Consider the following 24,032-nt stretch of genomic DNA (forward strand, 5'->3'; position numbering starts at 1 on the left):
TTTCGCTCTCTCCCGCCTCCCTGCCTCGCCCTCCTCTCAGTGCCCTCAGGTGCCAGTTACCTCCCGGTGCCTGGCGGTGGGCCTCCGGCTGCTCCAAGTTCGGCGTGTGGCACCCCTGCCCCTGTTGCCTGCGGCCCCCTGGGCCTCTCTGCTCACTCACTCCCGTCCCTGCGGTGGAGGGGGGAGTGGGAGAGGGGGGGCTGGGCCAGCCCTCATTTGCCTTGTGCAAATCAGAGAAAGAGGCCTCCACGTGCACCCCAAATGTGAGCCTCCCTTGGGAGCACACTCCTAGGAGGGGGGCTGCCTCCAGAAAGTCTGCCCTAGGCCACTCTCTGTCACCTGCTTGTGGGCCAGGGGGGCCGGGTGCCCAGCCAAGGTTTTGGGGGTTGGGGCTGTGAGGGGCATGGGGCCCAAGGGCAGGGGCAGGTGGGGCCGGGGTTGTGGAAGAGAGGCCTGGACTGCAGTGGGGAGGGTCTCCTGTCTCCTTGCTGAATCTCCCCCCCTCCTGCCGGGGCCCCCCTGGTGCCTGGAATGTTGCTTCCCCTCCCCCTCCCCCACCCTCTTAGCCTTCCACTCTGGGAAGCCCCCAAGCACACCACCCTCTCCCCAACCTGGCTTCAGCTTGTGGGGTCCAGCTGGCGGGGGGGGGGGCCCAGACACTGGGAGTGGGTACCTTCCTCCCATCACTGTGGGGTCCAGCTGTGGGGGGCCTGGACACTGGGGTGTGTACCTGCCTCCCTTGAGGCACACGTGGGAGTCATTTGGGGCATCTTGTGGGGGGTGTCTCTGCTGGACCTCCTCATGACCCCAGCTTTGCTCAGGAGCCCGAGGGACTGGTCCCCGGCACCCATAGGTGGCCTGCTAGGGACCTGGAATTCAGGCCCCTTCTCTGCAGGAGCCCCACTGGTGCCCCCTCTTGGTTTCAGCAGGCCACCCCCCGTCTCCTGGCCACTCCCAAGAGCCCCCTGACCCCCAGGTCTGAGCAGGGTGGTGGCGGCAGCTGGGGCACCTTCCCCGAGAAGCCTGCGGCCGTGGGTGTGGGACGCAAGCTCCTTCTGTCTCTGAGGCTCCTTCCTGCGTGGTGAGTGTGCGCACCGGTGTCCGCACCTGTGCCGCCTGCCCGGCTCTCCCTGTCTCATTTTCGGGGTCTAGTGCGTCTGTACCCTCTGTCCCTCTGTGCTTGTGTGGCTCCCGTGCTCGTGGGGCCCCTACTGGGGGAAACTGAACCCCTGCGCGTCCCACACGTTGGGCCCGGATTGTCCACTTGGCCAGCCTCCTGCCTGGGCACGGGGCGGGCAGTCGGGGCACTCCGGCCGGGGCCCCCGCTTCCGACACCGAGCAGGCAGCTCCCGCTCGGGGGGACCCGGTTGAGAGGAGGAAGGGCCGACTGCAGACGTTTGGGGGTGCAGTGGCAAGGAGGGAGGGGTGGGCAGGGACGGCCGTGGACGTGGGGTGAGGAGCCCGGGACAGGGCGGTCTCCGAGGAGGAGGGGCACAGGGAGGCGCGCGGGTGGGTGGGGGCGTCCCCACCCGCAGAGCCCCCTCCCCCATCCAGGCGCACAGGAGGGGAGCGCGCCAGGCCCGCCCGCTGACCCCGGGGGCCCGGGGTGGGGGGCGGGGGTGTCCCCGCAGAGCATGGGGGCCCCGCGCGTCCCCGAGCGGACAGTGCTCTTCCAGCGCGAGAGGAGCGGCCTGACGTACCGCGTGCCCGCGCTGCTGCCCGTGCCCCCCGCGCCCACCCTGCTGGCCTTCGCGGAGCAGCGGCTCAGCCCCGACGACGCGCACGCGCACCGGCTGGTGCAGAGACGGGGCACGCTGGCGGGGGGCTCCGTGCGGGTGAGTGGCCGGGCGCGCCCCGCGGGCAGGGCTGGGCCGGGCCGCCGCCGCGCGCGGGTAAACTGAGGTCGCCTCGCCCCCGGCAGTGGGGCGCCGCGCGCGTGCTGGGGACGGCCGCCCTGGAGGAGCACCGGTCCATGAACCCCTGCCCCGTGCACGACGCGCGCACGGCCACCGTCTTCCTCTTCTTCATCGCCGTGCGGGGCCGCACCCCCGAGGCCGCGCAGATCGCCGCGGGCAGGAACGCCGCGCGCCTCTGCTGCGTGACCAGCCGGGACGCGGGGCGCAGCTGGGGCGCCGCCCGGGACCTCACGGAGGAGGCGGTGGGGGGCGCCGAGCAGGGTAGGCGGGGCGGGGTTCGCTCAGGGTGGGGTCCGCTCGGCTGGGTCTGCGCTGGGAGGGGGCCTGCAGAGCTGCGGGGTCTCACCAAGTGAGGGGAGGGGGCTCTGCACTGCGGGGGCGGGGGAAGGGTCCGTCTGCAGGTCACGTGGCTGCCTACTCCCCCACACCGTTTCTTGGGACTGACCCCCCACCCCGCCCCTCCGAACCCCTCAGTCCCGTGAATGGGTGTTGGTCACCCCCACCTCCTGGCGGCAGGAACAGGCTCATCTAACCAAGCCCCTCTCGCTCTGAGCGCTGAGGCCCCTCCTTCTTAGCACCCGGACCCCGGGGGGGTGTCCAGCCCAGGGCCAGGCAGGTGGCCTGACCCTAAAGCTTTTCCTCCACTCCTGCTGCCCCCTCCCCGAGGGCCATACCACCCACTGCCCCCCGAGGCGACCCCAACCTTGGTGTGGCGACACTGGCCCAGGGGCCACGCTGATCCTTGCAGGTGGGAGCTGAGCTGAGGGGATGTGGCTTTGGGACCTGGCCAGGACACACGGAGCTGCTCCGAAGAGCTCTCTGTTCCTGTGGACCCTACCCCATGCGACCCAGGCCCAGGGCCTGACCCCACCCTGAAGGTCCTTGTACCCCTTCTGCCCTTGGCTGCCCCTCTGTCTGGGCAGGACTCGCGCTGAGCACTGCAGTGGCTGCCCCCCCAGGCCCAGGGACTAGCTACCTGCTGCCGCCGGGAGAGCCTGGCGGAGCCACCTGCCCGGGCTCCCTGCTCCCGCTAGTGGCGAAGAGAGGCTTGTCCAGCCCTGGGGGATTCGGAGTGGGCGGCAGGAGTGTGGGTGGGGGTGCAGTCCCCCATTTCCTCATGAGCTGTCCCCACATCTGAGGCACTGGCTCCAGATCGTCCCTGACCCCCAGGGCGGTGGCGTCTGGCTTCGGCCAAGGCTGCCTCCCAGCTCGGATGATCAGCAGTCCCTCTTCTGCAGACTGGGCCACATTTGCCGTGGGCCCGGGCCATGGCATCCAGCTGCGCTCAGGCCGCCTGCTGGTGCCTGCCTACACGTACCACGTAGACCGGCGGGAGTGCTTTGGCAAGATCTGCAGGACCAGCCCGCATGCCTTCACCTTCTACAGTGACGACCACGGTCGCACCTGGCGCCACGGAGGCCTGGTGCCCAACCTTCGCTCGGGCGAGTGCCAGCTGGCCGCGGTGGACAGCGGGCAGGCCGGCCACATCCTGTACTGCAACGCCCGGAGCCCCCTGGGGAGCCGCGTGCAGGCGCTCAGTGCGGACGAGGGCACCTCCTTCCTGCCCGGGGAGCTGGTGCCCGCCCTGGCCGAGACCGCCCGGGGCTGCCAGGGCAGCGTCCTTGGCTTCCCTGCCCCACTCTTTAGCAGGCCGAGGAATGGTAGATGGCCAGTGGGTGCCGGGAGCCACTCCTACTCTCCACACCTCTGTCTTGGAGTCCAGGAACCCTCAGAGGAGGGTACTGGAGACACCCAAGGGGCCCAGGGGCCCAGCGGGATGGAGGGATGTAGGGACAGCCCCGAAGAGCCTGGCCTGGGGCCTGGGCTCAGTGGGATCATGGCGGCCTGGACCTCGAAGGTCCCCGGGCCCCCTGCCACCCTGTCTCAGAGCCCCACCTGGCTGCTGTATTCCCACCCGGTGGGGCGCAGGGCTCGGCTCCATATGGGAATCTATCTGAGCCGGTCCCCCCTGGATCCCCACAGCTGGACGGAGCCCTGGGTGATCTATGAGGGGCCCAGCGGCTACTCTGATCTGGCATCCGTCGGGCCAACTGTCAAGGGAGCCCTGACCTTTGCTTGTCTGTTTGAGAGTGGGGCCAGGGTCTCCTACGAGGAGATCTCCTTCTGCATGTTCTCCCTTGGTGAGGTCCTGCAGAACCTGCCGCCGGGCCCCAAGCCACCCGGCCTCGGGGACAAGCGTCTGGAGCGCTGCCGGCCTTCCTGACAGGCTCTCTGGTCTGACCCATTTGTACATACCTCATAGTATGCTTTGAAATAAGAAACAAAAGTGGGCAGACTTCTAGGAGACATAGATCCACAGTTACAGTAGAAAATTGTAGATACAAGTCTCAATGACTGACAGAGTGAGCAGACAAAATCAGGCTGCACACAGAAGCTTTGGCCAACTTGCCCAAGAAGCTTCACTCAGTGGACACACGCACAGCACTGCACAGAACAGAATCTACAGTCTGTTGGAGTACACGTAGGTGTGAAAATTGACATTATATTGGATTATGAAGTCAAGTCTCTAGAAGACTTAAAGGATTGAAAAGTACAGTGAAATTGAGCTGGAAATGAAAACAAAAGGAAACTTAAAATCTTCCTTGTGGGGGCACCTGGGCGGCTCAGTCAGTTCAGCATCCGACTCTTGATTCCGGCTCAGGTCGTGATCTCGGGGTTCCTGGGACCGAGCCCTGTGCTGGGCTCTGCGCTGAGCTTGGAATTCTGTCCCTCCCTCTCCCTCTACCCCTTCCTCGCTTCTCTGTGTCTCTCAAAAAAAAATTTTTTATTTTTTTCCAATCTTGAGTCTGAAAATTGAGAAACACAATTCTGAATTACCCCTGGTTCAAAGAAGATGCTACAGTGAAAATGGAAAAAGACGTTGAAGTTAATTGTGTGAGTGCTGCAGGCGATCTGTGAGTTGAGCTGAGCCAGGTGGGTCCCGTGGGGGCGGGGGTGGCGGGAGGCGCCGTGATGCCAGCACCTTAGAAAGTGGCAGTAAGTGAAGTCCCAGGAAGCAGCAGAACTAGAGGGACAGGAGACTTCAGACACCAGAGGGAATGGCCAGAGCCAGAGCTGGGTTTTTAGAAAGCTAGTAAAACTGATAACCCCCTCGAGGGGCTGGTCATAAAAGACACAAAACACACACATCTAATATCAGGAACGAGATGGGACACACGAGGAGGGCCTACAGATGTTCACAGGTTTCAAGAAGATACTAGGAACCATTTACATGAATGGACAATTCCTGGAAAAATACAACTTATTAAAGACGAAATAGCCTGAAAAATCCTATTAAAGAAGTTAATCTGTAATTTAAAATCTCCGCACACTGGGGCACCTGGGTGGCTCAGTAGGTTGATTGTCTGACTTCGGCTCAGGTCATGATCTCGCGGTTAGTGGGTTCGAGCCCCGCGACGGTTTCTGTGCTGACAGCCCAGAGCCTGGAGCCTGCCTCAGATTCGGTGTCTTCCTCTCTCTCTCTGCCCCTCCCCTGCTCGCACTCTGTCTCTCTCTCAAAAATAAATAAAACATTAAAAAAATAATAAAAAATAAAAAAAATATGTGCATTCTAGGAAAACTGCAGGAGTACATGGCTTTCCCCGTGAATTCCGACAAACGTTTCAGGATACCTGCCGGTTATCGGATAGTTTCGCTTTGCAAGAAATTGCCCAGCCTGTTTTCCAAAGTGGCCGCAGCTCGTCTTTGGTGAGGTGTCTGTTTAGAGCCTTCGCCCCTTTTCTAACTGTGCTGTTTGCCTTCTCATTGGGAGTTTTAAGACTTGTTTGCATGCTTTGGCAAGTGAGCATATGGAAAGATGCCCCCATGGGGAAGACCAAGTAAAACAAAGAGCAGGACGCGATTGGCCTATCAGCGCGGCGGGTCCGGTAGGCTGACAGCGCCGCCTGCTGGCGAGGGGTGGAGCAGCAGGAGCGTTCTCCTGCCGCGGGCGGGGCGGCCACGTGGGAAGACAGCGTCACCGTCTCTTACAAAACCGAACAAACTCTTGCCGTAGGATCCAGCAATTGTGTTCCTTGGTATTTATCCAAATGAGTTGAATACCCATGTCTACACAAAAACCTGCACACGGTGTTTATAGCGGCTTTATTCAGAATTGCCAAACCTTGGAAGAAATCAGGATGTCCTTGAGGAGGTGAACGGACAAACTGGTCTATCCAGACAGCGGGAGATTACTCAGCGCCAAAAAGCAACGCGCTATCGAGCCGTGAAAATACATGGAGGAACCTCGAAGGTGCGTCACTAAGTGAAAGAAGCCAGTGTGACAGGGTTACGTACTGTGCGATTCCATATGACATCCTGGAGAAGGCGGACCTTGGAAGACAGTGAAAAGATGGGTGGCTGTCAGAGGTTGTGGGGAGGAGAGGGGTGTGTGTGGGGCACGGAAGGTTCTTGGGGCAGTGAGGGCAGCGAGTGCCATACTATAATGGTAGGTACATGTCACTGTACATCTGTCCAAACCCACAGAGTGCACATCACCACGAGAGAGCCCTGATGTGAGATACCAGATCACTGCTGGTTCATCAGTTAGGACAGATGTGCCCCACCAGTGGGGGATGCTAACCTCGGGGACACTGTGTGTGCGGGGGGCATGGGGGTGGCGTACTGAGACTTACTGCTCAGTTCTGTAAACCTAAAACCGCTTTAAAATATATCTACTAATTCGGGCGCTTGGGTGGCTCAGTCGGTTGAGCATCCGACTTTGGCTCAGGTCGTGAGCTCACAGTTTGTGAGTTCGAACCCTGCGTCGGGCTCTGTGCTGACAGCTCGGAGCCTGGAGCTGCTTCGGAGTCTGTGTCTCCCTCGCTCTCTGCCCCTCCCCCGCATGTGCTCTGTCTCTGTCTCTGTCTCTCCCAAGAATAAATAAACATTAAAAAAAAATATGTCTACTAATTTAAAAAAAAGTATAGCCATAAACACTCTGACAGTAAGAAAAGAGAAAGAAGAAAGTGCCTGACAATGGTTGTATAATCTTGAGAGCATCCAAGTGGCCAGTGGACTCGTGACCATGTCATCGGCCTCACTGTGAGCCGGTCAGCTCAGGAGCCTCAGACATGGGCCCCCATAATTGGGTGGGGCCACCGGACCGGAGCCAGAGGGTCCAGGGCCCCCAGGGGGCTGCGGTTGAGCAGCAGTTGAGGGGTTCCAGCGATTGGAGTCAACATCATGCTGGCCATGCCGCCTTGATTGCCCTCAGGAAGACACCTCCCCACCCCATCCCGAATTCTCCAGAATCTCAGGAGCTGCACCAGGTGCAAAGATGCCCCTGTCCACGTGGGATTGGTTACCACGCACTGGGACTGGGACCCTGGAGTGAGGGCCGCCAGCCCCTCCTTCCCGATCCCCTGGCAGGTTGCCTTTGGGGTCTGTACTCTTCTCCCGCCAGGAGACCTTTGTCAGGGCCCCCACCTTGGATTTCTGGGTGTGGCACAGACTCTTGTCCTCCTGTCCCACACGACCTTGCATTTCTATCTGGAGGAGGCCAGCCCTTGCCCCCAGCTCTGCAGACCAGGAAAGGTGAGCACAGGTAGTGGGAGAGGCCGTCCTCCTGGCCAGAGGGGCTACAAGTGTGGGGCTCTGGTGGCCCCGGGCTGTCGGGGTGGCCACATGCCTTCCGCCCTGGGTGCCCTGTGCCAGGGTCTCAGGCCTCATCTGAAGAGCCCAGCCCCCACCGGTCCTCCTGAGGCCAGCCTCCAGGAGATGAGCAAGGCTGGCAGAGAGGGAACTGCTGGGGGGGGGGGGCGTGGGTGGGGATGGGCAAGTTGCCCCAGCCAGGGCCGTTGACACACGGGACTGGGGCAGAGCAGGGCACGGAAAAAATGAGTGGAGGCGGGCTGCAGGGGCCGTGTTCCGGGAAGGCGAGCATCAAAGTGCTGACTGTGCCCGCGCTCTCTCACTTCTTGTCTGAGCCGTGGCGCTGCCGCCAGTGGGTGGCCCGGCCGGTGGCTTGGTGAGGCCACCGCTTCCTTCCCTCTCTGCTGCGTGCTCCTCTGTCTTCTTTTTTCTCCCCCTCCTTCTTCTTTTTTTAGAATACGAACTTATCTCTTTTAAAACGTACTCAAAATATGTTAATTCTAATTGGTATTTTCGTGCTCAAAGTGCTCCCTTGTCTTTGAGTAGAGCCCCCCAGCTCAGTTCCTTGTTTTGGGGGGCAGTGAGTTGCCCCTGGGGTTCCCCCCACTCCTGCTGCCTGCCTGGGGCACGCGTGGTCCTGGCGGCTGGCTCACCCCGGGGAGGAGTTCTACAGGCGGGGCTTAGGGGTCAAAGGGCACATTTTCTCTAACCACTGGCTGGTGCCTAGTCCTCCTGTCCGGCCTTGTCGCCCCCAGCCGCTCCAGGGCTGTCTCTCCACGTCCTCGCCAGCACCGTGTTGTCACGCGGTCAGAGTTTTGCCCGCGGGTGATTTGTAAGTCGTAATCTGCGTTTTTCTTATTATGAGTAAAATTGAACATCCTTTGGTTGTTTAAGGGATCTGAGTATACGTAGATGGAACACACGCGCGCGTGTGTGGTTACGTGCGTGTCCGCGTGCATGCGTGTGCACGTATGTGTGCGCGTGGGCGTGTGAGTTGGTGGTGCCGCCTCGTCATATCTTCTGCTCACTTTTCCATCGTACCTTCCATCGGCCTTGCTCTTTCCGTATTTTAGGTCTTTACATAACTGGAGTCTTAACCTTTTGTGTAATAATATTGCAAATACTTTCCCCTGGTTTGCTTCTGACTTTCCTTTTGCCACATTAAAGTGTTTCCCCCAATTTGTAGAGTTGAATGTGTCAATCTCTCTAATGGTGCTGTGGTTTCGAGCCAGTGTGGGGAGGCTTTCCTGCTCCAGCATGAAGGACCTCACCCGTCTTCCTCTGCGTCTGCTCGGGTTTCCGTCTTACCCTTGTATTTGGGATTTGTGCAAGTTCCTGGCACACGAACGGAGTCCACCTGATGCTTTTCGAATAGCTGCTCACGCCCTCTGTTGCAGAATGTCCTTTCCCAGTGTCCCGCCTCTCGTGTGTGAGCACCACCGTTTCGAGCCGGAGGTCTGATACAGCTGCTCTCCTTCTCTTGGTTTCCTAGGTTTCTTCTTCTTGTTTGCTTCTCCATACGAGCTTTTCAGTTGCAGTGGGTTTTCACTGGGATGGTCACACCTACCAGTCAACCTGGGGGGGGGGGATGGTGTCTCGATGGCACCTCATGTCCCCACCTGGAGGGCCCACACCTGCAGCCAAGCTGTCCTCCTGCGGGTCGGCGCATTTCTTGTTAAATTTACGCCTCGGGCATAACTTTAGATTCTCTATCACTCTCTCTTCCAGGGGGCGGCTGTTTGAATGTATGAAAGCCATTTATTTCTGGGGGTTAATTTTGTGTGTGCCACCTGACTCCATTTTCTTATTGCCCTATTCGTGTTTCCGCAGAAGCTACTGGGTTTTCCAGGCATGCAAGCCTGTGCCCTCCGCAGCCTTTCCCGGCAGTGTTTGTTCCCTCATGTGTGACCTTGCCTGATGTCCTCGCCTTGTCCTGGACTTGGTGATTCTAGCTCCTGCCCGCCCAGGACAGGACCCCAGCGTGGCGGGCACAGGGTGTGAGCCCTGAGGGCTGGGTGGGGGGCAGCTGTGTTCCTGGCCCCTGAGGGTCTGGACGAGGCTCACGGGGAAGGACAGGATTGGGGGGTGTTCGTCACTGCAGTCAGGGACAAGAACTGAAGGCCCCTGATGGTGGTGCTGTGTCTTCTTCCCGGAGGACGGAACAGACCTCCCCTCTGCATCTGAGAAGGGCCGTGTGTCTCCAGTGGGGCTGCACCCACTCGCTCACAGCCTGGCCTGACCCCAGCCCAGGGCACTGACACTGCCTGGGAGGGACGGTCAGGTGCAGGGGGCCTGCGGGGAGGGCTGGAGCAGGACAGATACCGACGCAGCCTCTTGGCTGAGGTGGTCTGGTGACAGACTTCTTGAGGGGGCCGTGGTGCATGATGGGGGGGACGGAGATGAGGGGCCTCGGGGCTCCGTGTGTTCCTGGGACAGAGAAGGCGCCGGCCAGGTGGGTGAGGGCCAGGCCCGAGGGGGGCTGGCTGCGTCCTCTATTTGAGGCAGAACCCCCCCCCCCCCCGACCCACTGCCGCCCCAACAAGGCCAGGAGAGAACCTAGGCTTTTCTTAGAGTTTTCGTCAGTATTTAATTATAATATAATAGAACAGGGTGAGGGGCTCTGAGGTGTGTGTGGAACCTAAGACAGCCCCTGACGCCTGGGTACCACTGCCCCCCCGCCGTGACAGTGGGCCCGGGGGTTGCCGGGCGGAGGTCCCCATAAATAGCACCATGCATGGGCACCGAGGGGAGGGCGACTCCCCAGCTGGGGCCCGTTCCCCTTGTTGTCCCCCTGCCCCCAGGCTGTTTGGTGGGCTGGGCTGTGCATGAGGGTGGCCCACGGACGGCCTGCCCTTCCCCACACCAGGAGCTCTTTTCCAGGCCTGGAGGGGCACGAGGTCCCGGGCCCCATGCGTGTGCCCCTCCACCCGTGTGCTGCAGCTCTTGGCCGTGGGGGCACTTCACCGGCACAGTCCCCAACCAGGGACCCTGTGCGCCCATGTCCTGGAGCTCCCCTGGGAGGCATTGGTGGGTCAGGGAGAGCCGCAGCGCCAGACCATCCCCCGCAGGGAGGCGTGTGTGGAGGTGCAGAGCAGCAGATCTGGGGAGCGATGGGCCGGCTCAGGCCCCGAGTCCCCTCCCCACCGCCACACGGCCACACGGGACGGGGACACCTCCTACCCCCGGGTCACGTGAGCGGCGAGAGGAGAGCCAAGCTGGCAGTCCCCACAGCCTCCCCACGGCACGCTCCTCCGGGGAAGGGTCCGCCCGGGCTCCTGGCGGAGGCTCCGAAGGACGCAGGCCAGCCGAGGAAGCCGGTCAGAGGGGCCAAGGGCAGGGTCCATCCTCGGGCCTCAGAGGCAGGGGCCCCGGGGAGCCCGGCCTGCTGGGGAAGACGATCGTGGCATACTCGGTCTGCTCGGGGGCGCAGGGGGCGGGGGGCTCGGGCGTCTTCTCTCGCCACTGAAAATCCAGCTCTCCGTAGTCCACGGTGAACACGGGTGCCGCAGAGGGGCCCTCCTTCTGTAGGGAGAGGGCTGGCGTCGGCGGTCCCGCGGCAGACACGCGGACGCGCGCCGGCGCACGTGCAGACGCCAAGCCGGAGCGAAGCCGGGCAGGGCCCGCACTCCGTGACCCTTCCTGGGGCCCGGTGTCCCCGCGCTCAGACTCCCTGGCGGGTTCCCAGCCCCGCTGAGCCCCGCAGCGGGCCCGGCCCTCCCCCAGCACGGCGCGGGCTCTGGCGCCAGGGCGCCAAGGGAAGGGAACTCACCAGAGGCTCGTCCTCGCTCCCGCAGGCACAGGCACCTGTGAAGAAGCGTCCGGAGTGAGCCCAGGAGACCCGGCGGTCCTCGGGGTGGGGGTTGTGGCAGGGGTCCCTGCCCCCGGGGGCTTGGGAGGGCACCACGCCTTCCACCTGAGGTGGCCGAGTGTCCTCTCCACTCCCCCCCCCCCCCCACCCAGCGGTCTGGCTGACCCCGCCCCCCACGTGATGACCCTGAGTCCCTGCTTGTCAACCAAAAGTCCAACTTGGACTGCGGGTTGTCCGGGTTGGCGACCACCTAGGACCCCCGGCTTGGGTCCTGCCGCCGGCGCCTACTATCTCGGGCTGCAAACCCTGGCCGAGAGAGGAGCCCACCAGACCCACCCACCATCCCCGGGCTGGTGCAGCACACGGTGGCGGGGGGGGGGGGGTGGCGGGTGGTCACAGTGAATCAGTGTAGCAAGTCTCTCTCCAACTGATGCCACACAGAACTGCCACGTGTCCACCAGTGGCCAGCACACAGAGCACATAGCACATTCTCGAAAATATCAGGAGGAAAATCGTTGGAGAAATGAACTCCCACTGGAGACTGGCTGAGGTTGAGTACTGCTTTCCCGGGGAGACTGGCTGCCCTCCCAGACCCCAGCCGTCCTCCCTCCTGACGCCATCTGCCCTCCCCGACCCCAGCTGCACTCCCTCCTGACCCCAGCCTCCCTCCCTGACCCCAGCCGCCCTCCCTCCTGACACCATCTGCCCTCCCTGACCCCAGCTGCCCTCCCTCCTGACCCTAGTCTCCCTCCCTGACCCCAGCTGTCCTCCCTGACCCCATCTGCCCACCCTGACCCCAGCCGTCCTCCCCGACCCCAGCTGCCCTCCCTCCTGACCCCAGCCGCCCTCCCTGACCCCAGCTACCCTCCCTGACCGCAGCTACCCTCCCTGACCCCAGCCGCCCTCCCTCCTGACACCATCTGCCCTCCCTGACCCCAGATGCCCTCCCTCCTGACCCCAGCCTCTCTCCCTGACCCCAGCTGCCCTCTCTGACCCCAGCCGCCCTCCCTCCTGACCCCAGCCTCCCCCCCTGACCCCAGCCATCCTCCCTGACCCCTGCCGCTCTCTTTCCTGACCCCAGCTTCCTTCCCTGACCCTAGCTGCCCTCCCTGACCCCAGCCGCCTTCCCTGACCCCATTTGCCCTCCCTGACCCCATCTGCCCTCCCTGACCCCAGCTGCCCTCCCTGACCCCAGCCACCTTCCATGACCCCAGCTGCCCTCCCTGACCCCAGCCATCCTCCTTCTTGACCCCAGCCGTCCTCCCTGACCCCACTGTCCTCCCTAACCCCAGCCGCCTTCCCTGACCTCAGCTGCCCTCCCTGACCTGCTCAGCGGGGAGATCTTGGAAGTCTTGTCCAGGACCCTGTGGAACCTCCTATTCTCTGGCCACATGTCCCCCCGGTGCCTGTCCCAGGAGACCATGACCTGGAGCCTGGGGAAGAGCTGACCCCTGGCTGGGTCCCCTCTCAGTGGTTCCAGGGGAATCAACTTCGGCACCTCCCTCCAGCCCCAGGGACATGCACCCATCATCAGAGTGACCAGTCGTCCTCGTGACGCCGGGAGGCCAGGGTAGGTGCACCTGGGGACGAGGTGGTTGTGGTCAACAGCAGAGCCCAGCGGCTGTTAGAATGACTTTCACTGTGCCCTGTGGGCTGAGGTGTGGCCTGAGATTTGGGGGTGGCCTCGGTGCAGTCAGAGTAGGTGGCTCAGCCTGTTGGGGGGCTTCTCCTCACTTTGGCAGCTGCCTACCCCCCCTCCCTCCTTAAAACAGGTGTTAGGGACAGGGGGCCCCAGAACCTGGGAGGCCTGCTCCAGGCCCAGCCCCTCCTTGAGCGGTCCTCGCTGCGAGGGTGCTGGGGGGAGGCGGGGGGGGGAGGGGGAGGGTTGGGATCCCTGGCGGGTGAGGCTGTGGGTTGTGCCTTGGGCTCTGTCTGCGGGGAATGGCAGTAGGGTTTGGCACGATGTTACCTCGAGTGGCCCTGGGGAAGGCCGCAGCCAGCACCCAGGTCAGCAGCAGCAACAGCAGGACACCCACCAGCACGCTTGTGACGCCCACGACCAGCCCCTGACCCTGGCCCGTGAGTCTGGGTGGGGGGCTGGGACTCTCCGTGGGGGGCTCCAGGACTCTCTCTGGAGGGGCAGAAGGACAGAGACTCACTAAGGGGAGCCAGAGAGGGGACACGGGGGGGGGACCCAGGGAGGGGACTCAGGAAGGGGGGACACGGGGGGGGACCCAGGGGGGGACCCAGGGAGGGGGGGACCCAGGGAGGGGACATGGTGGGACACGGGGGGACCCAGGGAGGGGACTCAGGAAGGGGGACCCAGGGAGGGGACCCAGGGAGGGAGGACCCAGGGAGGGGACCCAGAGAGGGTACACGGGGGGACCCAGGGAGGAGACATGGCAGGGGACACCGGGGCGGACCCAGGGAAGGGACCCAGGGAGGGAGGACCCAGGGAGGGGACCCAGGGAGGGGGGACCCAGAGAGGGTACATGGGGGGACCCAGGGAGGAGACATGGGGGGGACACCAGGGGGGACCCAGGGAGGGGACCCAGGGAGGGAGGACCCAGGGAGGGGACCCAGGGAGGGAGGACCCAGGGAGGGGACCCAGGGAGGGGGGACCCAGGGAGGGGGGACCCAGGGAGGGGACATGGGGGGGACCCAGGGAGGGGACTCAGGAAGGGGGGACCCAGGGAGGGGACCGAGAGAGGGTACACGGGGGAGGTACCCAGGGAGGGGACCCAGGGAAGGGGGACCCAGGGAGGGGGGACCCAGAGAGGGTACATGGGGGGACCCAGGGAGGAGACATGGGGGGGACACTGGGAGGGACCCAAGGAGGGGACTCAGGAATGGGGGACCCAGGGAGGGGGGACCCAGGGAGGGGACCCAGGGAGGGGACCCAGAGAGGGGGGGACCCAGGGAGGGGACATGGGGGGGACATGGGGGGGACCCAGGGAGGGGACCGAGAGAGGGTACACGGGGGAGGTACCCAGGGAGGGGACCCAGGGAGGGGGGACCCAGGGAGGGGACATGGGGGGACATGGGGGGACCCAGGGAGGGGACTCAGGAAGGGGGACCCAGGGAGGGGACCCAGAGAGGGTACATGGGGGGACCCAGGGAGGAGACATGGCGGGGGACCCAGGGAGGGGACCCAGGGAGGGAAGACCCAGGGAGAGGGGACCCAGGGAGGGGACCCAGAGAGGGTACACGGGGGAGGTACCCAGGGAGGGGACCCAGGGAGGGGGGACCCAGAGAAGGTACACGGGGGGACCCAGGGAGGAGACATGGGGGGGACACTGGGAGGAGACATGGGGGGACACTGGGGGGGACCCAGGAGGGGACATGGGGGGACCCAGGGAGGAGACATTGGGGGGACACCGGGGGAGACCCAGGGAGGGGACTCAGGAAGGGGGGACCCAGGGAGGGGACCCAGGGAGGGGGGACCCAGGGAGGGGGGATCCAGGGAGGGTACATGGGGGGACCCAGGGAGGAGACATGGGGGGACACTGGGGGGGACCCAGGAGGGGACATGGGGGGACCCAGGGAGGAGACATGGGGGGGACACCGGGGGAGACCCAGGGAGGGGACTCAGGAAAGGGGGACCTAGGGAGGGGACCCAGGGAGGGGGGACCCAGGGAGGGAGGACCCAGGGAGGGGACCCAGGGAGGGGGGACCCAGGGAGGGGACCCAGGGAGGGGGCACCCAGGGAGGGGACCCAGGGAGGGGGGACCCAGGGAGGGGACCCAGGGATGGGGTCCCAGGGAGGGGACCCAGGGAGGGGGGACCCAGGGAGGGGACCCAGCATCCTCCCCTGCCCTCTCCGAGTCCTGAGGGGCCTGGCTTGTAGCTCTGCACCGACCAGCCTCTCCCAGGCGGCACCTCCGTTGAGCTTCCAAGCTTTCCCTACCCTGACAAGTGCCACCTGCCGCCCCCACTGAGGCCCCGCCTTCCCTTAAGGGGCAGCGGGTGTGGGGGTGCTTCAGTCACCCCGTGGGTCGGAAGTGCAGCCTGGGCGGTCCCTGCCGCGCCCCCTGCCCCGGCCGCCCGGCCTTGCACCTTTCACAGTGAGCTCCGCTCGTGGGCTCTCGTAGATCTGCGTGTTGGGGGGCAGGTAGATGGCCCCGCAGAGGTAGATGCCGCTGTCGTTGAGCTGGGCGGCGAGGATGGTCGTATGGAAGTCCTGCCCGCTGGGCAGCCGCGTGACGCGGAAGCGCCTGTCCTTGCCGGGCTCGGTGTGGTTCTCCTGGAAGGCGGCCAGCTTGTCCGTCTGGTTGCGGGGACTCACGCGGTACCAGTTGAGCACGAAGCTCTCGGGTACGTCGGGCAGGTGGCAGACGAAGGTGGCGTTCTCCCCCTCGAGCACCGTGAGCTGGGCCGGGGAGAAGGTGAGGGGGCTCCAGGGCCTGTAGGGGGAGTCTGAGGCGTGGGGAGAGGACCGGCTGGTGAGGAAGGAGGCAGCCCGCCCAGACCCTCCTGCTCTCCCCACCTTCGCACGCCCCAGCCCGCACCGGAGCCCCCGCTGCGGAGCCCCTGGCGGCTCCTCCCGGCCCGCTCTAGCGGCCGAGGCGCTCTCCCCGGGCAGCTCTGTGGTGGGACTTCTGTCCTTTGAGCCCACCGAGACCCGAAGCCCCAGGTCCCCCCCGTTTCTCCCTGGACCGTGGTGGTTAGGCCGTCACCCCTCCCTTGCTGACTCCGGGGCCTGACCCCCCACGTTCCTGGCTCCACCGTCCTGGGCCGCTGGCGCATCGGGGGCCTGGCCGGGTCCCGTGTATACTGAGGGTGGAGGGGTGGGTGTCCGAGAGGCTGGGAGGGGCCAGTGGGGGCCTCCCACGGAAAGCCCAGCCCCCAGGAGGCTCAGGGTCCAGCCTTTGGCCCGTCTCAGGACAGGCTCAGAGCTGGGTAGGGTCAGCGCGGGTCCCTCCGTGTCTTCCGCCACGACCCTGGGGACGGGAGCTCGGAGGCCAGCCGGGCCGTCGCCCCCCGATATGGACAGAAATGGAGGCCCCTGACGGTCCTGGGCCCCGGCCCGCTCTCCACAAAACGAGGCCTCGCAAGAACTCCCGACGGCCAGGGCTCTGGCCCGGGGATGCCGCCACGCCGGGCACGCTCAGGCCCGCGCGCACACATGCACTCGTGCTCCCACACGTCCACAAGCGCCCGCGTGAGTGCACACGCCCTCGCGTGCTCACCGCGGCCGGGGAGAGGCCCCTCCATCGAGGCCCAGGCACTGCGCCAGCAGCACCCATACGGGGTCAAGGCGACAGGGGGACGGGTCACAGGCTCCCATGGTTCCAGAGACAGAGTCACGGCCAGACCCACACGTGCTGGGGCCCCCCTTCCCTGTGGTCGGCTCACACGGGGAGGCTGCGCCACGGCCCGAGTTACACACGGGGAAACCAAGGCTCGGAGGGAGGAGGCGGCTGGCCACGGGCTGCTGAGCCGGGACCCAGCTCTGGCCCTGCCGCCCCCTGCCCCGGCCCCCGGCCCCTCCCGGCCCCTGGGAGCATCCAGACCCGAGACGTGGCCCCAGTGGGGTCGTTTCCTGCCTCTCCCAGCACGTCCCCCACCCCTCGGCTCCCCAAATGCTCAGGGACCGGGGACGTCCGTCCCCAGGTGAGGCCGTGTGGCTGCCCCTCTGAGCTCTTCTTGCCTGGCGAGGCCTCCACCCCAGCAACAGCGTGTGCCGGGCGAGATTCCTCTCACACGGGGCCACAGCCCTTCAGCTGGAGTCCCTCTGCCTCTGGGGACAGGGTGCCCGAGGCCGGTGACGGCGTCCTGCTGGCCGAGTGACCGTGGCCCCGGGGAAGAAGGGGCTGGTGCCAGGGCCCAGAGAGCCCCGTCGGGGCACGGGTAACAAGAGCTCTTCCTGTACGTCCCCACTGGGCACCTCACGTGGGGCGAGATCACAGAGGTGGTGAGAGCAGGGTGGGCCCTGACACGCCCGCAGCATCCTTGTGCGTTGCTGGCCCTGCTCGGGGGAGCGTGCGGGGCGCCCCCCACCCCCCTTTACACTGGGAGCCCCGAGGCTTAGAGAGCCTGGCCCAACCAGTCTGGACCTTCTACTTCTGGCCTCCCTGGTGTCTCCCTTGGCCACTGATGGAGGGACAGGGCTGTCACGTGGCCATGAAGGTGGGCACCCCCTGGGTGTCAGGGCCAGGAGGCCGCCCAGCCTGGGGTCCCCTGGCCCCCGTGGGAGGGGGGTGGCTGTCCGTGCATCTCTGTGGCCCCGCAGAGGGCCCATCCCACTGGCCAGGAGGAGGCCAGAAGGCCTGGAGGGGGCCAGGCCGGGACTGGGGGGGGGTGGCTGGTGCAGGCGGGAGGTCCACTGCCTTGTGGCACCGGCCATCTGCTCACGGACCCCAGCCCGGCTTTCCCGGGGGTGACACAGCACCAGGGGCGCCCACAGTAAGCCCGTCTCCTATTGTAACCGTGCGTCCCAGGCGCACACGACCAGCACGGGACAGCAGGACCGCTGACCCTGGCGGCACCGACAGCCGTCTTTACGCATCTGTCCGAGAAGCGCGCGTCCACTCACGGAACTCATCGAGGGAGGAACAGTGCCAGCAGGGCGAAGTCTGGCACCGAGGCCGTGTGATCCGTGGGGCCCGCCCAGCCCCGTGCCTCCGGGCTCCCTCTGGTCCACGTGGTGCGTGGGCTGCCCACTCCCGCAAGCCCCCCACCCCCCACAAGGGCCCCTCGAGGACTCTGGTTCAGACCCTCGCGGCCCCGCATCTGACATGAATTTGCAACCATTTGGGTCACTTCTGTTCGTCGGCTCCTTGTGGGCCTCCCAGGGAGTCTGAACTTGGTGAGGAGGGGACTCTGGGCTGTCCGGAGCCCCGTCCACCCTGGCCCAGCCTCTCTGCCTAGGCGTCTACACGGCGGCCTCCCGGTCCTGCCCAGGTCCCACTTCCTCTGGGCGCCATACGGCCTCGCCGCTTCTCCTCAGACTCCTTCCCGGGACACGCTCCCACGGCCGGGCCCGTTCCCTTCCCACCCGCCCGTGTCCTCACAGCACGCTCAGGGGCAGGGGCCGGATACAGCGGCAGCTTATGCCTGGCCCGAGACAGGTCGAGGGGGTAGTGTTCCTGTGGGGAAGGCGGGAGGGGGCAGGCCCGTCGCAGGCTCCAGAGCAGCTCTGACCAGGGAGCACCCACCTCCCTCAAGTCACAGGGTGTGTGACCGTCGAGGGCGCTGGTTGTTTGGCCGGGGTGCAGGGCCGTGGGGGGGATCCCAGCCGGGTGCTCAGGGGCCTGTCCGGATGGAGAAAGATGGGCTCCCTGGAACAGCAGCCTGGGAGCACCAGGGGGGGAGTGGGCCAGAGGGAGCACGGGGCTGAGACCTCATTGGGGAGATAGAGGGGCTAGGTGGGCCCTCGGCTGTCTGCTCTCCGGGAGCAGGAGCGACGGCCAGATGGGGCCTGGGAGTCAACCCAAACTCCTTCCCAGAGAAGGGTTGATAGTGGAACTCACTTCTGAGGACAGAGGATGGGAGTCCACTTTGTCCCTACGGTACCAACATCTGTGAGTCTTATATTGTTTGGGCTTAAACACTGAAATGTTGTCTATTTATATTTGATAATGAGATGTTTGGGGAATGGGCTCAGGAGAGAACACTGTACCCGCCTGGCAGGGTGGGGACCCCAAGACCTCATGGTGGGGCCCAGCATCGCGGGACAGGCTGTGTGTCAGGCTCCCACAGAGAGCAGTGCGGCCCACGGGCCATGCGTTTCACCCCCAGCTGGCGCTGGATTTAGGCAAACCCTGTCTGTGGAGTCAGAAGGGTCACGCAATGGGCTGTCGGGGCTCCAGCCACCCCCACGGGTCTCTTACTCATCAGGACGGAAACAGGGTGCCTTGGCCTCCTTGCCCTGGGGTCCCCGAAGGGCCCCAGCACGCCTGTGATCACCCACAAACAGGTGTCAGACACACCCGGGGGTGCGTGCCTGCACCCCTGGCTTGGACCCTTTCTGCCGTCAGCAAAAGTGAGAACAAACACATGGGGCCTCGTCCAAGTAAAAAGCGTTTGCACAGCAAAGAAAACCATCAACACAGTGGAAAGGCCACCTACGGGATGGGAGAAAGTGTTTGCAAATCACACATCTGATAATATCCAAAAGACGTAAAAACTCATGTGAATCGCTAGCAAAACGCCCAAACAATCCAATTAAAAATGGGCAGAGGACCTGAACAGACACTTTTCCAAAGAAGACACACAGAGGGCCACAGACACACGGAAAGATAGTCCACATCTCTCATCGTCGGGGAGATACAAATCCAAACCACGGTGAGACGCCTCCCCCCACACTGGTCAGAGTGGCTGACGTTAACGACCCAAGAAACAGGTGCTGGCGAGGACGTGGAGAAAGGGCAACCTTGTGCACTGCTGGTGGGATTGCAAACTGGTGCAGCCGCTCTGAAGAACAGTGTGGAGGCTCCTCAAGAAACCAACAACAGAACTACCCTACGACCCGGCAATTCCTCTTCTGATACTTATCCGCAGAGAACAGAAAGACTAATTTGAAAAGATATGCGCAGCTCTATGTTTACAGCAGCATTGTACCAACAGCCAAAGTATGGAAGCAGCCGACAGACGATGGATAAGGCAGGTGTGCTGTGTACACGACGGAATGTTGCTCAGTGATTAAAAAAAAAAAAAAAAAAAAAGAACGAAACCCCGCTATTTGTGACCACATGGACGGAGCTGGAGAGCATTGCGCTAAGTGAAGTAAGTCAGTCAGAGAAAGACAAACACCGTAGGATCTCATTTCCACGTGGAATCTGAAAACGAAAAGCAAACTAAAACACGACCCGAGCTCACGGACGTAGGGGACAGACTGGTGGCTATCGAGATGGGGAGGGAGGTGCTGGCAAGTTGGGGGGGTGTCAAAGCGCATAAACTTGCAGTTACGAAATGCAAGAGTCACGGCGCGGGGATGTGCAGCACGGTGACGGGGACGACAGTCAGTGCCGTGTTGCGCATTTGGAAGCGCTACGGAGTGGACTGAAAGTTCTCACTACAGGAGACGCGTTTTGTGACTGTGTGTGGTGACAGATGTTGGTGGCCTTACCAGGGTCGTCATTTTACAGTATATACACATCGCGAATCGTTTCATTGTGCACCTGAAATTAGTACGTTGTGGTCAGTCGTACCTCAGTAAAAATATTCCTAATTCTGTATTCCCGATCCTAAGGCTTTCCATATCCAAAATAAAATTGAGATTTGATTTAAAAAAACAAACACCACACGCACACACAGAGAAGGGCAGGGCTGGCGGTGGCAGAGAGAGCTGGGGCCCCCAGTTGGAAGGAGCCGAAGACAGAGACATCTGAGTGAAGCAGGGGGTCCTCGGCTGGGCTCCCTTCAGGGCCGGATAACCCAGCCTGGGGGGCCCTGGGATGCAGGAGCATCCGGGCTGTGGGTCAAGGCTACCGTCCCGGGAGGAAGCCTCTGGAGTGTTAGCAGAGAAGTCTGACATCTCAGAAAGCGCTGTGGGCTGAGCTGTGACCCCCGGTGCGTGTGTTGAAGTCCTCATCCTCAGCACTGCAGAACGTGACCTTATTTGGAAATAGGGTCATTGTACATGTAATTAATTAAGATAAGCTGGAGCTTGTGGGTCCCTCATCCGACATGACTGGTGTCCTTGTAAGAAGGGGGAAATTTGGACGCAAACATACGAGAGCTCCGTGTGAAGCTGGAGCGGGGATGGGGTGATGTACCCACAAGCTAAGAAACCCCAAGGACTGCCAGCAAACGGCAGAAGCCGGGGGAGCCTGGAACGGATGCCCCCTCCGCTTCGGAGGGGGCCAGCCCGGCCCACACCTGCTCTCGGACCCGCAGCCCCCAGGGGTCGGTATTTCGTTATGGCTCACCCGGCAAATTAACACAGAAGCAAATGTGCCAGGGTTGCGAGCTGGCCACTCTGGGGAGGGGGTCCGCTGCCTGCTTTTGTGACTTTGCTGTAGGTTTCAGGCATTTCTCAAAATTATAAAGCAGAAAAGATACATAAGCGAAATCTGGCTTCAAAGGACATCATCACGTGTTGTGCCGGACGGTTTTCATTAACGATCTGATTCCATTCTCAGCATAAGGCAGGCATCCCTGTCCCCAGCGGCAGGTGCCTCGTCAGCGATGCTGAACTCAAGCCTGCCTGTTTCAAAGCCTGTACATACCCTTACCACTGTTGTTCGCTAGCATAGGGCTCAGCCAACTCTTGGGTTTGGGATATTTCATAAAATGCAAAACAAAAAACGTGTACATGAGGAGCTATGGGGGACACCCATGGGAACGACCAAAATAATAAATACAGAGAATAAATCAGGAAGGGAAAGAGATGACATGGAACCAGATGTCCCACAGCCAGCAGTGCCGGAGGCCGATGGAAGAGCCGGAGGACCACCCGGCCTGTGATGTCGGCAGCGTGAGCGCTCAGTGCTGAGGTGGGGAAATGGAGGCACGCCCAGCCACGTTCTTATCTTCCCCTGCTTTGGGGAGGGGTCCTGGTGGGTAGCCGGCCACCAGGGCTGAGTCATGGCCTGACTATGCTGGGATGACATCCGCCCCTCTGCCCCTGTTCCCCGGGCTCCCACGCAAGGACCCCCATGGGGCACCTTTTGGCCACAGGCCCTTGGACAACCGACCTCTGTTCTGAGTTCCCTCCCTTGAACCTGAGGGCCAGGCCAGCCTGAGGAGGAAATGCAGGGTGGTTGCTGCCTGGAGGCCCCCTGGAGGGGCATCAACACTCCGGACGGGGCAGCCCCAGGGTCGGGAGGGAGGGAGCTCAGGGGCCGTCACACCTCTGAGCCCAGCGAGGTCCAGAGAAAAGACTCTGGGCCCCTCCCAGGGATCCACCTCCCCTGGAGGACAAGGGCAGCCGGGCCCCTCTCCCCGACCAGCAGACTCTGACCGGGGGCCCCCAGGGCCTGCCCGACAGACACCCCCCGAAAGGGGGCTAGGGGCCAGGGCCTCCTTTCCAGATCCTGCCGCAGATGCCCCCCACCAGCTGTGCCCACCCCTGCACACCCAAGAGTCTTGTCTAGAGGCCCCAGGCCCATGGCAGGTGGGCTGGAGAGGTGAGAAGTCTTCACCTGAATGGCCGCACCTCGGATATAATTAGAGAAGTGTCTCTGGGCTGTCCAGCCTGGAGCCTTGCAGAGACAGTCCTCCCCCTGGGAGGCTGGTCCCATCCCCAGGAGAACATTAGCATCTGGGCTGAGGACCCATCATCCTTCAGAGAGCGTCCGGCCTGTCCCACGGGACTCTGAGGAGGAGCTGGGAGGTTCCTGCCTGCTTATCGGCGAGGATTGGACTGGACACCAGGTGAGGTGGGCAGGCAGGAAACTGGAGCCCAGAGAGGCCCCTTCCCCTGCCCAAAGCCACACAGCGCCCTGCCAGGGGCAGAGCTGGGCCTCCGGGCCCTGGCCCCCCACCCCCCCAGCCCCCTCCTCACCTGCCAGGGGGCATGGGCGGGAAGTCTTCCCCCTGACCACATACCTAAGAGCCATCCTGGCCACCAGCCCAGCTGCAGCACGGCCCAGACAAGAGGCCAGGGCGCCCGTGGGGTCCCCATGCCTGGAGCGGCAGCCGCTGCCTCCGTAATCTCTTCCTCCACGGCTCTGGTAGAGTGTCAGCGGAAAGGAAACTGTCCCGTGTTAGGACGAGACCCGCCCCAGCCCCAGCCCTGCCCCCTCTTCCTCCTCCTCCACGTGGGTGGAGATTGGAGGGGAGCCTGAGAGAGAGAAGGGTACAGAGGGAGACAGAGAGACAGAGATGGGGGTGGGGGGGTGGGAGAGGGAGATGGGGGGAGAGATAGAAGATAGAAGTGAGAGGGTAGAGACGCAGGAGCCACAGAGACCCAGAAATGGAGGGAGAGAGAGAGGCCGAAGGAGGAGGGAAGGCCAGCCGCCGCTCCCCCACCGTGGGGTCTGTCCAGCAGCAGTTTTTGTCCCTTTATTTGTTGTTGCTTCTTCGCCCTTCCGCTGAGGCTGGTGAGGCTGCAGGGCCCTGTGTCCTCCCCCCTCCTGCTCTTGGGAGGGCAAGTCGTCTGGGCTCAGGCACCCCCCCCCCCACCCCTCGTCTACAATGAAGGGTGGCGTCAGCCCACCTTGCCTGCGCTTGAGGGGTGGAATCCACATACCCTGCCACTGCTGAGGGGGGCAGGGGGCAGGGGGCAAGGGGGAAGGACAGGGGGCAGGGGTAGGGGGGAAGGGGCTGGGGCAGGGACAGGGAGCAGAGGGCAGGGAAGAGGGCAGGGGGCAAGGGGAGGGGGGAGGGGCGGGGCAGGACAGGGAGCAGGGGGCAGGGGCAGGGAGCAAGGGCAGGGGTCGGGGGCAAGGGGAGGGGGTAGGAGCAGGGCAGGGGGCAGGGAGCAGGGGGCAAGAGGGAGGGGAGGGGTGGGGGCAAGGGGCAGGGGTAGGGGGCAGGGGACAGGGGCAGAGGGCAAGGGGCAGAGGGCAGAGGCAGGGGTAAGGGGCAGGGGCAGGGGGTAGGGGGCAGGGGGTAGGGGGTAGGAGCAGGGGTGGGGGTTAGGGGCAGGGTGCAGGGACAGGGGGCAGGAGGTAGGGGCAGGGGCAGAGGGCAGGGGGCAGGCTCAGGGGGCAGGGGCAGGGGCAGAGGGGAGGGGGCTCTTCCACGACCAAGGGCTCACCCCACCCCCGGGCTGCAAGGCCACCACTCTGGGGCAGCTGAGGGTCTGTACGAGCCCACGTGAGACCCCT

The 24,032-nt window shown here is 63.6% G+C and overlaps 2 protein-coding genes across 2 annotated transcripts; one reads left to right on the plus strand and one right to left on the minus strand.

Annotated features, from left to right (window-relative positions):
- The first annotated feature begins 790 nt into the window (after positions 1-790).
- NEU4 (neuraminidase 4) lies at positions 791-4,530 on the plus strand. The gene is made up of 4 exons (XM_032594168.1): positions 791-1,081; positions 1,632-1,835; positions 1,922-2,177; positions 3,155-4,530. The coding sequence occupies exons 2-4, from the start codon at positions 1,635-1,637 to the stop codon at positions 4,138-4,140; spliced, it is 1,443 nt and encodes a 480-aa protein (XP_032450059.1). The 5' UTR covers positions 791-1,081; positions 1,632-1,634; the 3' UTR covers positions 4,141-4,530.
- Positions 4,531-10,085: 5,555 nt separating this feature from the next.
- PDCD1 (programmed cell death 1) lies at positions 10,086-22,984 on the minus strand. Its single transcript, XM_030327264.1, has 5 exons — positions 22,810-22,984; positions 15,373-15,732; positions 13,286-13,447; positions 11,278-11,312; positions 10,086-11,030 (listed from the first exon to the last, which is right to left on the minus strand). The coding sequence occupies exons 1-5, from the start codon at positions 22,883-22,885 to the stop codon at positions 10,827-10,829; spliced, it is 837 nt and encodes a 278-aa protein (XP_030183124.1). The 5' UTR covers positions 22,886-22,984; the 3' UTR covers positions 10,086-10,826.
- Positions 22,985-24,032: the final 1,048 nt, after the last annotated feature.

The sequence above is a fragment of the Lynx canadensis genome, chromosome C1 (assembly GCF_007474595.2).
Source record: "Lynx canadensis isolate LIC74 chromosome C1, mLynCan4.pri.v2, whole genome shotgun sequence".
Lineage (NCBI taxonomy): Eukaryota > Metazoa > Chordata > Mammalia > Carnivora > Felidae > Lynx > Lynx canadensis.

What these genes read in the sequence shown, in the direction of transcription:
- PDCD1 (XM_030327264.1), bottom strand. Translation starts at nt 22,885, where the DNA reads ATGGGGACCCCACGGGCGCCCTGGCCTCTTGTCTGGGCCGTGCTGCAG. An exon ending in GTGGCCAGGATGGCTCTTAG is followed by an intron (nt 15,733 to 22,809) that starts GTATGTGGTCAG and finishes CCCACGCCTCAG; the next exon opens with ACTCCCCCTACAGGCCCTGG. An exon ending in AGCGGAGCTCACTGTGAAAG is followed by an intron (nt 13,448 to 15,372) that starts GTGCAAGGCCGG and finishes CTGCCCCTCCAG; the next exon opens with AGAGAGTCCTGGAGCCCCCC.
- NEU4 (XM_032594168.1), top strand. Translation starts at nt 1,635, where the DNA reads ATGGGGGCCCCGCGCGTCCCCGAGCGGACAGTGCTCTTCCAGCGCGAG. An exon ending in TGGCGGGGGGCTCCGTGCGG is followed by an intron (nt 1,836 to 1,921) that starts GTGAGTGGCCGG and finishes CGCCCCCGGCAG; the next exon opens with TGGGGCGCCGCGCGCGTGCT. An exon ending in GGTGGGGGGCGCCGAGCAGG is followed by an intron (nt 2,178 to 3,154) that starts GTAGGCGGGGCG and finishes CCTCTTCTGCAG; the next exon opens with ACTGGGCCACATTTGCCGTG.